We start from the raw sequence: 13,325 nt of genomic DNA, 5'->3' as shown, positions 1-13,325 counted from the left end.
GATTTCTACGAGCAGCTGCAAGACGCGATCAATCCCAATAAAAAGAATTGACACACTTGTAGCGGCAGGTGACTTCAATGCAAAACTTGGAAACCAATGCGATCCTCTAGTCATGGGATCTCATAGTTTTGGTGACAAGAATCCAAGAGGAGAGAGACTAGATGAATTTTGCATGGGTAACAACCTCACTGCCATGCACTCCTGGTTTCCCAAACGATCTTCTCATTAAATAACTTGGATCAGCAGGGCATGAAATGCAAGAAATGCCACGACTACATTATATCCGGCCCAGAAGCAAGGAATCACCTGACTGATTGTCCTTACTACAGCGCTTGCTGTGACACTGACCATCGGTTAGTAATTTGCAACCTGAAGTGGAAGTTCCATCATCCTGCTGCTCTATATGGACTGTGATCTAAATGTCCAAATGTTGAGCCCTAAAATCGGAACGAATGTCTGAAGACGTTTGTTGGCTGGTTTGATCCCGTGTTTCACAAGGTGACTCGAAGTCATCACACGTGGCATACACGATGTACCTCTTGAGACCTGTGGCACACAAACGTCTCAGAGGAAACGGCCATATGTATTAATCTGTAACAACGCTTCAACCAATTGACCATAAGAGGTAGGCTGTAGGCACTCCAGAATTCACAGGTCTGAGGAATGAGGTCAAATACGCATGTCAGAAGGATCTTGACGAATGGTTGGTGGCAAATATGAGCACAATGAACCAAGCATACCGGGATCACGACTCCAGGACTCTGTTCAAAACGGATGATGCTCTTCTTCAGAAATCCTGTGGCCCTGTGGTGAATATCAAAGATGCAAATGGCTTGATCTTGGAGTCAGTCGAAGAAGAAATACAGCGTTGGTATCAACATGCTGAGGAGCCATTCGAGTCCAACCGGTCATGTCCACCCCAGCAAACAACTCATGTTGACCGAAATCCACCCACACCAGAAGAAACCAAGAAAGCCATTCAGGCACTAAAAAAAACCCATAAGTACCAGAGTGGATAAAGTCACATCGGAAGCTCTTGAAGCTGCGGCACAGGACCCAGAAGTATTCAAAGCCCCCCACAAGGCAGTGTGAAATATCTAACACCGGAAAGAGGCAGCGTCAATGACCAAGTCAGTGTATCTTTCTTTGCAGCAAAACAATGAGATGTCTATGCAACAATTACAGAACACTTGCACTAATCAGTCATGCAAGTGACATAATTCTACGTGTGTCAATGCAGACGAGAAAGAACAGCCAGTAACGAAATGAGAGACACCTAATGTGACTACACACGAGAACGGCATAACTGATGGGATCTACCTTCTGAAAGGTGTGGCTGAAGCTTACGAAACAGGCAAATGTCCTCTCCACCTGATCTATGTTGACTAAAAGAAGGCATTTGACTCTCAACCACACACTACTGTTTACGAAACTGCGGGATTTTGGTAAAGAAGAGGATGTGATGCGACTGATTGAGGATCTCCACATCAACTCAAATGGTCAGCTCCGATGGAAAGGCCGGATGACAGACGAGTTTGAGACGCCAGGCGGAGTAAGAGAAGACTGTCCATTGTCCCCTATACTCTGCAGTCTCCACATGGAATGTCTCATGTAGGAGTGGTATGAACGCACATCACACCTAAGGGCACCAAATGTAAGTGGTAGCTCCACAAAGGAGATCATATACGCCGATGACCTAGGAATGATGGCACTATACAGAGCCGACACAGAACAGAAGAGACGCTTGCTCCCCTGGGCAACATATCAGATGGGGATGGGCTCGTCATCCATCCTGGCTAGATGGAATACATGGATGTCCAGCCAACAATGGTTGACAACACCATCACATACCGCTTGATACCAATATCCCATGTCACATCTTTCAAGTACCTGGGCGTGTTGATCAACCACACTCAAGATGGCAGCAAGGAGGGACGAATGCAGATAGATATGGGAAAATCGACCCTTCGGCGATGTAAATACCCGCGTTCCACCCGTGTCAGTCTAGAAACAGAGGCACAGCTTGCTCAGGCACTAATCATGTCATGAGTACTGTAAAGTGCCTCCGCCTTGTTGTTGAAGGCAACCGACATCAGGCGACTAGACTGCTTCAGCCAAACCATCTGGCAACACCTACTGAACATCAAGTGGCATGACCGTGTTGCAAATGAGAATCTAATAGATATGATCAGTGACCGATAGTGCTTCAGCAGTACCTATGTGATGGAATGCAAGGCAGCATAGCTGGACCATGTGATTCGGTATGGTGGACAGGCAGCAGCTGTTGTGGATGGTTTTCCGGAGGGATGTCGTCGTTCGGTAGGTCGACCAAAGAGGCATTGGGTTGACAACATCCGAGAGTGGCCAGGGTGCAATATCACTGAACTCAAAGTGGCAGCGCTGGAAAGACGGATTGTGTTGAAAGCAGTGGCAGTGGTTCTGGTGGTGTATAATTTGAAGAGGCGACCACAGCCTTGTGCTGATGTCAAATGATGATTAATTGTAAAAATGAGGGTAATGGGGTGGGACAAGACTCTCCAATCTGCACCTGATTATACACAAGCAATAAAATATGTCCATTGCATGCAAACAATACATTATAACCTTGAAAATGAACGAAATGACGATAATAAAGAGGTTGTATGGCTGTAGCAATATTCAGGTTGTGGCACTGACCAATTGGGTGTGACCATTTTTCCAAGCGTCGGTATTCATGTCTATTGTTATCACGTCTATCCGAGTCACCAAACAACGGTCCACCAAGGTGATGCGGAAAATCACATGCTTTCCTCACCTCAAGTTGCCTGACCTCTCACAGCGGTGATTACAATACTGGTGATTACAGTGCGCAGTCTATCACATGCTTTCCTCACCTTGTGAGTTAACAGACTAATCAATCCTTCTTCCCTCTCTCTCTCCCCCCGAACTTCTTGCAATTTCCTCCCCACTCCTTTCCCTCCCCTAATGTTCAAGCATCCTCGCTTCTTTTTCTTTTCTGTGCACAAGTAATAAATGCCCCCATCCCTCACCCAACCCATGCAGAAGTCATCAATGGCCCTTAAAATAAATGATCAAGTTTGGTAAACTAAACTTAGTTTGTCTACAGCACTCATCAGAAAGTCCACAATTACCAGGTTAAATGGTACAGCTATAACTCAAATTTAAAACTATGCGGCTCGTCCATTTCAGACATCTATGTTGGACAGGACAAAGCCCCGCATTCAGTACATTGTCCCACCATCAAGTGTTGGCTAAAGCCATGGCATGTGCCCAGATCTGCACACAGCTCACCTCCTGGCACTGCTCGATGTACACATCCACACAATGGGAATAACCCTGTGGTACACAAGATAAGACCGAGTCATGAAATTGAAGATTCAGTATACGTTCTTTTTTTTTTTTAATCCCGTTCATTGAGGGACACGATTCCACCGTCGGACTTGAACACAGACAGGTTCACTGACAGTTACACTTGATTACCTTGAAATGCAGCATGACGGCCGCCATCTCTCGCATGCGAGCAATATCCCCACGCTTCTGCGCCGACGTGAACTCCTTAATGAGCTGGTGCTCCATGTCGTGGTACTTACCTGCCAGGGTAAAACAGCCTGCTCTGATCAAGTTAACGAGGTGCTTTACTCTTACCAATCAATTACAACAGCATGCTTGGATCAAGTTAATGAGGTTCTCTACTATTACTCTGCTGCTGATGCAGTGCCCCTTATAGGTTAGGACAGGAATTTGTAATTTGGTCAGGGTGCCGGCAATAGCTCGCCTCCTCTTCGCGAATGGCACCATGGGATCTTTCATATCCACCAACTATGCTGGCGGATGGGACCCCCGTTTAATGTCTATCCAAGGGACGGCACACATTGATGAATCACCCTGCCTGTGAAACACTGGGATGACAGTTTATAGCTGGGTCGGGATTCAAACACAACCTATACAGCTGAGAGGCGAGTGTGCGAAGCTCCATGTACGATCTAAGCCATCCTGCCAGTACCAGCAGCATGCTATGATCACGTTAATGGGATGCTCGACCATTACCAATCGCGTACAACAGCAAGCAAAGTTCAACATGTGTCAAAACAGACGAGAAGGGCACTCTTCAACATTGCAATGTCAACAGATATGCCTCCGTCCACATTATTACATCATCATTCAAACTTATACCAAGTTTGCTGAAATCCCTGAACCCAGATTCAAAATATTATATAATTCTGGCTGCCAGATCATACGTCCAATCAGGTTGAAATTTAAACATGTATTCCCCATGACTACTGGATCATAATTGTGACGTTTCACGTCAAGTGATGAAGTGGTTCAAGAGAAACAATATTTTTAAAGATGTTCCTTCAATCCAACATGGCTGCCAAACCATGTGACCTATTAATTATTCATGAACACCCTGGTATTCCCAAGGCTTGGGAAGCATGTGGGTGAAGTTTACCCACGATCTGCCAAGCTGCTCCCCCCCCCCCCATACAATTTATCACGAGATGATCTTCAAAATTTTCGAACAGATTGTATAAAGCGTTCAACGTATGCAATTATAACGTCATACCGAAGCCACCTAACGAATCAGAGAAAATTATCATGGACGGACAACCCGAAAACATAATGCCTCCGACAACTGCATAAGTAAAACCTTTGACTCGTATTTATGATCCACGAGAAATGGATAATCAACGTCCTCAGCAAGTCCCATAATATTTGTTGATACAATAAACTAGCATCTGGAGGCATTTATCACATCTATCTACAATGAGAAAAAGAGCAATCAGAGATTGAAAACCCTCATCAAGACTTCTTTTGAGTGGTGCATTTTTATAGCTTTTAGGGTAAATCCAACATGGTTGCCAACTATGTGACCTATGATATTATATGTGTGAACCTTTTGTTTCCCATGAATAGGTGGTCAAACGTGTAAAGTTTCACCTCGATTTGTTCAGCCACTTCAGAAAAGATGGTTTTTGAAGTTGTTTTTTTTTTTTTTTCGATACAATATGGCTACCGAATTACGTGACTGATGACATCATGATTTTTTTCTTTTTCCTGTGGACCATTTTATCCCTGGATGACCCTCAAAAAATTCATACTGATCGGATGTGGTGTTCTACATATGCAATGGCATAACAAAGGCACCCATGACGTCATAAAATATCAAACTTATTCCCGATGAGGAGTACTTGCCATGTGCCAAGTTTCATTTTTTTTCCTTGGTGTGGTTTCAGAGATAGAGGTCCAATATGTTTTCCCAATGTTTTTTTTTTTGTTTTTTTTTCAAAAATGGGAAGTTACCCATTTTTTCCAATATGGCTGCCACACCGTGTGACCTATGACGTCATAATTATCATTATAACATTCTACATGAGTATTCGCACCAATGGTGAAAATTTTGTCTCAATCTGACAAGCGGTTGTGGAGAAAACCATGAAAGTTCTGTGCGGACAGACAGACAGAAAAATGGACGCAAACACAATACCCTCTCCTTTGGCGAGGGTAACTAGATTAAAGCCATGATACATGTGTGTCAATTACAAAGGTGTGCAAAAGATAAACATTTGAAAAACAGGTACAGGTACAGACACTTGTGAAGTTTCCTTGTATATGCTTGTGACATTTTCAGATGATGTCAAAGCATGAATAAGGTGTGTGTGTCGCTGGAGGATGCAGTCTGTGTGAATTTCACCTTTGTCGGTAACTATAGGTTGCAACCCCTTATCTCCAAGAGGCAACGTCGTGTGTTTCCATTAGGCAACCTCATTTACCACATAGTGGAAGTGAAGTTCGAGCATCCGCCGAGTCTGGGAGGTCAGAGGTTTAAACCACGGCTGAGTCATACCAAGTACTTAAACCAGAGTTGGTGTCAAAGCCACCCAATGCTCGCCTGCTTATACATTTATCGTTTTTAAAAGACTAGTCTAATAATTAATATATTTTTTATAAAGCATTGCAGTGAAGTCTGATCCAAATAATTTTAAAGCAATATATATATATTTGTATATTGTAATCAGTAACAAGAGCGCAAGTGAGCACAATATACACCCGGACAAGAAGGTATATCCATAATTGTGCTACTACATGGAAAACAGCATCCTGGTTGCCATGGAAACCACTTTAGATTACGAACGTATGTCAGGACACACGGTCTCCACAGTCTGTACCTATGTACCAAATATGAAACGTGAAAGTTGAAAACTTTGGGAGTTAGAGTGCGGACAGGAACGGACGACCGGTATCACATAATACGCCACTATCTATATATATATATATATATATATATATATATATATATATATATATATATATATATATATATATATATATATATATATATATATATATATATATATATATATATATATATATCGGGCGTGTAAAAAATAGTGTGGGAGATAAAAACATTAGAAAGGAAAAAATAACTTGCACCAAAAACTTTAACATTTTCACGCTCACGCTGACGCTGACGCTCACGCCGGGGGTATCACTATAGCTCTCTGTTCTTCGAATAGGCGAGCTAAAAATGGTACATGCCGCTTCGTTGCTTCACACTCAGGATTTATAAAAGGATACAGCATGGATAAACCACCATCAGTTGGCAACCATTGTGCAGCCTTGATGGGCTTAATAGCGTCACCCTGCATCAAAGTTCCTTGAAAGGAAACTCGTATTATTGTCTGGCTTTTAAGCTAACAGGTAGGAAGCCTATTGTTTTTGTTACGATTATCATCCCCACGCTTTTTGAAAAAAATGGGGATATTATAATCGGCTCCATCTGTCTGTGTGTGCATGTGTCCGTCCGTCACACTATCTCCTAAAGCGGTTGGGCAGAAATTCACCAAACTTGGTCGTTATCATAGCCACGTGGCAAGAAGGTGCGAGAGCAGTATTATTTTTGGCCATGCACCCTAGGGTGGGGTCAAAAGGTCAAATGCCCAAAACACGCAATTACAGACACATTTTAAAATGAAACTTTGCAGATGCAATCAGCATTGAGGGACACATGAAATATGTCGTGATATTTTTTGATTTGAACCCCAGTTCATTAGCTGGGTACCTGGAAGTTATGGAGATGGAGGGGTATCGGGATGTTGGCAGCACTTTTAGGTAGTTTGAGCATTGATGGGTGATTGGGTGCATGTGTACGGAGTGCTGTTGTTGGGGGTCTCGTCAAGGGGTGTTGTGCGATTTACCCAAGCCCATGCCCTGTCTCCTGGGGCAGGAGGAAGTGGGGGGGGGGACATTTTTCATTTTCTTATTTTGATCTCGTGTTGATAAATTGGTGTGGTGTTGATGTAGCGCAGGTATGAAGGGCTGAATGGCCTCCATCAGTGTCTAACTTCCTTGAGTTTCATGTCCAAGGGGGTGGGGACTTCGGGTCACAGGGGTCTAAACGGAAAAAATTATTGCACTCAAAATTTGATTCATATTCATTCAAAAACCATTCAAAAAATGCCATCTTCAATTCAAAAAAAAAATTTCATAGTTGAACTTTTTGCCATCTTTCAAATTGCAAATTGAGGTCGGAAGCGTGGGGATTTGCGATAGGACGCCATTGACTTCGCTCAAGTTTATTACTCCAGCTCCACCAAGTTTTGCGAAACAAATATATATTTTTTTAAGTTACAGCTGGCTATGCCAATTTGTGCATGTTTATAGCACAGCATTGTAACTCGATCTTAACAGATTTTGTTTTTTGAATTGTGTTCTGTATTGGTTGGTTGGTGGCCATCTTGGATTCTGTCTCAAACATGAAACAATATTCTCTGGAACTACTAAACTGATCACCATGAAATTTGGCAGACAGCTTTAGCACCCCAAGGCAGTATTGAAGTGTGAGACTGCACCTTCTGTTCTAAAAACTCTGCAAGTTGGTCTCATTAAAATGGTCACATGAGCACGGCCATGGTTTCTGAGTTAAAATGGCCCAAAAGTTCAACCCTCACCAAATCGTAAAACATCTTGGAATGCCCCTATGACTCAGGCTTTACTGTGATATGTTGACTGATGATGGAGGTTTAATATTTCACAATTATATGACTATAAATGACCATCCCATGAGGTAAAATAGACTCCAAAAATGGACTTTTATCAAAGTGGTTAATATCACTGAACACTCCAAGTTAATATCACTCTGACAAAGTTTTGCTGCAATGTATGGATTGTCAAAGGATGCTTTATGTATTCACTACTGCCAACAATGGACTTGGGCTCCATTTTCCCAGAAAACATACGAATTGGGCTCCATGTGGGTGGCAGATTCGGAGCACTTGGAAACCAACATGACTGCTCAGAGTTGGAGTGATTATTAGGGGACCGAGAGGTACCCTTTTCAAATCGTTTGGATTATTATTACTACTACCACCGGAGTACCCGTCCTATGGGTGGTGATGTTCAAAGTATGCAACATGTTCTTTTGACGCACACCTTTATTTGGGTGGTGTATATAAGCAATTTTGCCTGGTGTTAACATAATGGTTAAGGTGGTGGGCTTGGGATCCTAGGATCCCGAGTTCAAATCCTGCTTGGCTGTTGAATTAATACCAGGTGGGGTTGACTCAGCCTTTCATCCTTCCGAGGTCGACAAAACAAGTACCAGCTTGCTAGGATGATCGAGCCATTCGAGTATCCTGCCTCGGAGTGGCAAACTGTCCAGGATTGTGCCCAATAGCCCAGGAGACTGCTTAGGAAGCACCAGCGCTCTGTGCAGAGCATGGTCCCAATAGATGGATGGACATCGGCAACTGACAGTACTGTGTCGGCAAAAGAAACATGAAGTTACGTGCATGAGGCAAAAACATACCTCCTGCTTATAATTCAAAACACCTCACAACACTGGAAAACATGGGGACAGGAACACTGTGCCATAAATGGTGAAGACTTGTTATATCCTCCCCCACCGTCCTGTAGGCAGCGCTACACGATATACATTTACAGAGAATTTGCGTCCCTTCCCCTACCCCCCCCCACCCCGCTTCCCTCCAAGATCACCGGCAAAGATAAAAACACCTCTTTGCACTAATTGTGGTCATGTTGATCCTATTTAGCAAGCCTGGATGGAATCAGCCAACAACTGTAGAAGTTGAGTGACAAACAAACACACAAACACCGGTCCGTGAATTATAGTAAGGATAAGGGAAGAAAGGGGGAAGTAATTGTGAATTTGACGCTCTGTCTTTATTTACTTTTAACATTGTTCTTAACAAATGGGAACAGGAACAACGCAAGCATGATAAACCGAATGGCCTTCTCATGCGCCAAAGTTCCCTGTGTATATTTAAGGAACATTGTCAAAAACAGGAAGAAATTGGGAGGAGAGCACAGTGAGTTGGGATGGGGGGGGTGAGGGTGCATGGAAATGGAAGAGAGAGATTGAGATGTTGGGAATGGGGGAGGTGAACTTGGGGTTGGAAGGGGGATCGAGTACGTGTGGTTGGAAGGGGGATCGAGTACTTGTGGTTGGAAGGGGGATCGAGTACTTGTGGTTAGAAGGGGGATTGAGTACTTGGTATTTGAGGCAGCTGAGATCCTCTTTTGGGTCCTTGGGGGCTTTTGGGTCCACGGAGTCTTTTGCGTCCTAAGGGTGCTCTAGGTCCTTTGGGTATTTTAGTTATTCAGGGTCATTGGGGTTTTTTCGGTACTCGGGGTCTTTTGGGTGTTTTGGTTCCTATGTCGGCAAAAGAAACATGAAGCAAAAACATACCTCCTGCTCATAATTCAAAACACCCTTTGGGTCTTTTTGGTGCTTGGTGTCTTTTGTCTTGTGGATCTTTGGGGTCTTTTTGGTCTTTGGGGCATTTTGGGGTCTTCGGGGTGGGGAGTGGTATTTTGGGCCCTCAAGGCACTTTAAGTATTTCAGATTACAATTGTGTGTGATGTCAGGTCAGCTGTCCAACCAATGAGTGAAGAGCAACTATACACCCACATACATACATACATGTATAATCACATTCACTTGCTTCATTATATATATATATATATATATATATATATATATATATATAAATATATATATATATATATATATATATATATATATATATATATATATATTGTTACAGCTGTGGAAATTCGCATACCACCATTCAGGTACCGTAGGTGAGATAATTCTAAGTACATGTGTAGCTAGCCCCAAACCCGTTGTTTGGAGGGAATTTGTGTGATTCATTCGGGCTGCAACGCTTTGAGTTAGGCGTTTTTCTGTTCTATCTTTATTTTGAATCAACCGCCATAACCATCAAACCACCACCAAAAACCTTCCACCACCCTCACCTCTCTCCTTCTACGGCCATTCCCGCATCACCTGTGAACCCTGAGCGTCGGGCTGTTTTGGGCTCATTCAAGCGATACGCAACGAGCCGCGAGTGTAAACAGCGGCCTTTCCGAGGGAAAATTCGGATCAAGAATGCTACACACCCACTTCTGATCCGTCCAATCAGCAAGCGCGGAGCGGCTTGGCCCCGCCTCCAGGCACGACAGTGTGAAATCGAAATATGCAAATTCTAGGATCAGGGGAGGTTCACGCCCCTTTTCCTCCGTCCAATGGGCGAGCGTGGCTCCACTTCCGAGCTCATCCTGATCCGGAAATTTGCATGTGGGTTCTCCTGCCGGCCTATAAAGCGCCGAGCGCAAGGCGAATTGGGAAGAGTCTGTTTGGAAGAGCGGCGGAGTGTGGCACAGAGTTTTGGCAGTCAAGTCGGGTTGGAGAGTGGAGTGGAGTCGGGAGGCAAAGGTGTTAAGGTGGTTTCTGCAGTCGGCTGAGGAGAATTGTGGGAGGAAGCCAAGGAGCTCGGGTCCGAGGCAGGGAAGACGGCGGTCGGCGACGAGGTCGCGGTGGGATCGCTTGTCGTGGGACCCAAGACAGCCAACCATTCTCCTCCCCCAGGGCATCAACAATTTCCCCCTTTCCCCCGCGCTGAGATAGTGCAAAAAGGGGGCCCCGTTCCCACCCCACTCCAAGCGGTGTTAACGAAACCCGCGAAGGAGCACGAAGTCGGGGCACCGCCGGGCAGCCACCTTTGCGGCTCGTCAAGAGGAAGCGGGTAGGACCCACCCGGTCTCGCAGACCTGACCGCTCCTTCAGGTCCCGCGCACACATTGGCCTACGGGCCCGTCTGCCCCCTTGCCTACGAGGGTGGCTTCTTTCCTTTACTTTTGAGTATATGTGTGTCGGCGCCGTCTGTGAAGTAAAACTGCATAAGTGTTGCCGTGTGTTCGCGTATTCGGTCGTAGCTCTGCATTGTTGTTTTTGTTTTAAATTGATATATGTGCATTCTGACTGTTTGACTATATATGTATATGTGTGCTTTTCGTGGGCTGGGTAATAAATGTGCATTATGTTGAATTGTTCCCCGTTTCGCTGCGTCCTTTCCTTCGTTTGAATATCCATCTTGCTTCACGTAAAGGGTTCGTAGTGGGCTTAATACGCCCGATAATTAATCGGAACCGTCGAGGCCGACGATAACACCGCTCGGTTATCCTGATAGCACGGAACGGACCACTTAAGCAGTTCGTGTCCGGAGTCGACCTGCGGCGAGGTACGATCGCAAGGTTTACCATCCGCGTGGGTACTTAGGCAGGTCGAGTTTGGCGAACAACCCTATCCTACGCGGGTTTGGCCGATTGGCACGATTGTGGTGAGGTCGAAAGGCCCACCTGTGACTGGCTCCGGGCGATAGTTCCCGGAGGGTCACGACAGAATTGTCTGTTCCAGTGGGCGAGGCGGCCGCCATTCGAGTCGAGCGGCCGATCGCACGCCGGCTGGCACGAATTCGCAATAATATATATAATATATATATATATATATAAAAAAGATGATTCCATGAAATTAGGTGGTGACCCACAGGACACATCGTTGATCGGAGGAACTTGAAACTTTGACCAACTACGACCCTGTTATTCAATGCAACTCCCTACGAGCCACTGGTGGCCTAAAGTGTGCCCCCAATACACAAATGTGAAAGCACTCAATCATAATCCGCCATAAATGCTATCAAATTGACCCAATGGTTTCAAATGAGTGCTCCAATGCGAAGCATAAAAGTAACATCACGACATCAGGATATGGTTGCAGGATACAAACAATAACGCTTGCAGGCCATGAAACCACTACAAAGAGTAGGATGTGGAAATGGGGCCTTAGAGCAGCCATTATGGGAGTCCTGCAGGCGGTGTGGTGGTTCTCACACCGGTCTTATCGGCAAAAGTGGCCCCTCTAAATAATAGTGAAGATCATTGAACTACGACATATAATACCACTTGACTTGATGTATACCTAAGGATGATGTCATATGTCATGTGACATGGCAGCCATATTGGATTTCAGGAAAACTTTTAAAATGCATCTCCTTCATTTTGCGATCGATCGAGTTGAAACTTGGACCATTTGTCGTACTCGTACGTACCCGTAAAAAATAAATAAATAAATAAAATATTCCAACCGCGAGCAAGAAACAACAACCACACAGGCCGTTTCTTCGCTCTCGCGTGCCCGTACGTGCGTGGCGCGGAAGTTCACATATCACAGTTACGATGATTCGCAATTTAGGTTTTAATGGGCAATTATTCAATTAGCGCCAACGTATTTTACCTTTTCGCAATGTTGTTGCAAGGAAAAACAAAAAGAGATGAGAAGAGAAAAAAAATTTACTTCCTGGTTCGGAGCATACCAGCACTCTGATGTTACCGAAATTTATGCACCGTCTAATATGAAAACGATCATAACTTGGGGCATTGTGTTTATCTATAAATGCGCTTAAGAAATCGAGAAATTATTAGAATACACGAAGTCATCACTATCCGGAAGCCCATATGTTGTAACCTGTAATGGGGAACGCAGCTGAGCTTCCTTCCCCATTGGCCACGCCCACGCAACAACGTGTCTTGTCATTGGTTTGGTAAATAAATGGCCATAACTTGGGAAGCACTTGTCCGATTAATATCAAACCTTGAAAAGGCACATCCTCAGGTCCCCAGCAATATATCTGGCAAGTTTCAATTAGATCGGACCAGTGGTTGTCGAGAAACAGCAGTCACACACACACACACACACACACACACACACACACACACACACACACACACACACACACACACACACACACACACACACACACACACACACACACACACACACACACACACACACTGCTGGAATTACAGATCGATGCCACTTGAATTGATGTTTACCTAAGGATGATGTCATAGGTCACATGATATGATGGCCATATTAGATTTAATGAAAACCTTTAAAATGCATCCCCTCCTTCATTTTTCAATCAATTGAGTTCAAACTTTGCATAATCGGGTCCGGCCTGCCGTTA

General features: G+C 44.4%; 1 protein-coding gene across 2 annotated transcripts in view; it reads right to left on the bottom strand.

The window, feature by feature from the left end:
- EXOC5 (exocyst complex component 5) overlaps window positions 1–13,325 on the bottom strand; it is a 78,732-nt gene that overhangs the window by 41,695 nt on the left and 23,712 nt on the right. Inside the window, exons 7-8 of one of the 2 annotated variants that reach the window (XM_085887195.1) lie at window positions 3,481–3,608; window positions 3,292–3,336 (exon numbers count right to left, since the gene is read on the bottom strand). In XM_085887195.1, the coding sequence (XP_085743321.1) occupies window positions 3,292–3,336; window positions 3,481–3,608 (173 nt within the window). The remainder of the gene's footprint in view (window positions 1–3,291; window positions 3,337–3,480; window positions 3,609–13,325) is intronic. The other variant, XM_085887196.1, reaches the window with a different exon arrangement.

Source organism: Eptatretus burgeri, chromosome 7, assembly GCF_056783735.1.
Source record: "Eptatretus burgeri isolate ZD-2024b chromosome 7, Ebu_testis_v1, whole genome shotgun sequence".
In the NCBI taxonomy this organism is placed as follows: Eukaryota; Metazoa; Chordata; class Myxini; order Myxiniformes; family Myxinidae; genus Eptatretus; species Eptatretus burgeri.
Note: the sequence above shows the minus strand (reverse complement) of the source record. Positions and strands in the feature narration are given on the sequence as shown.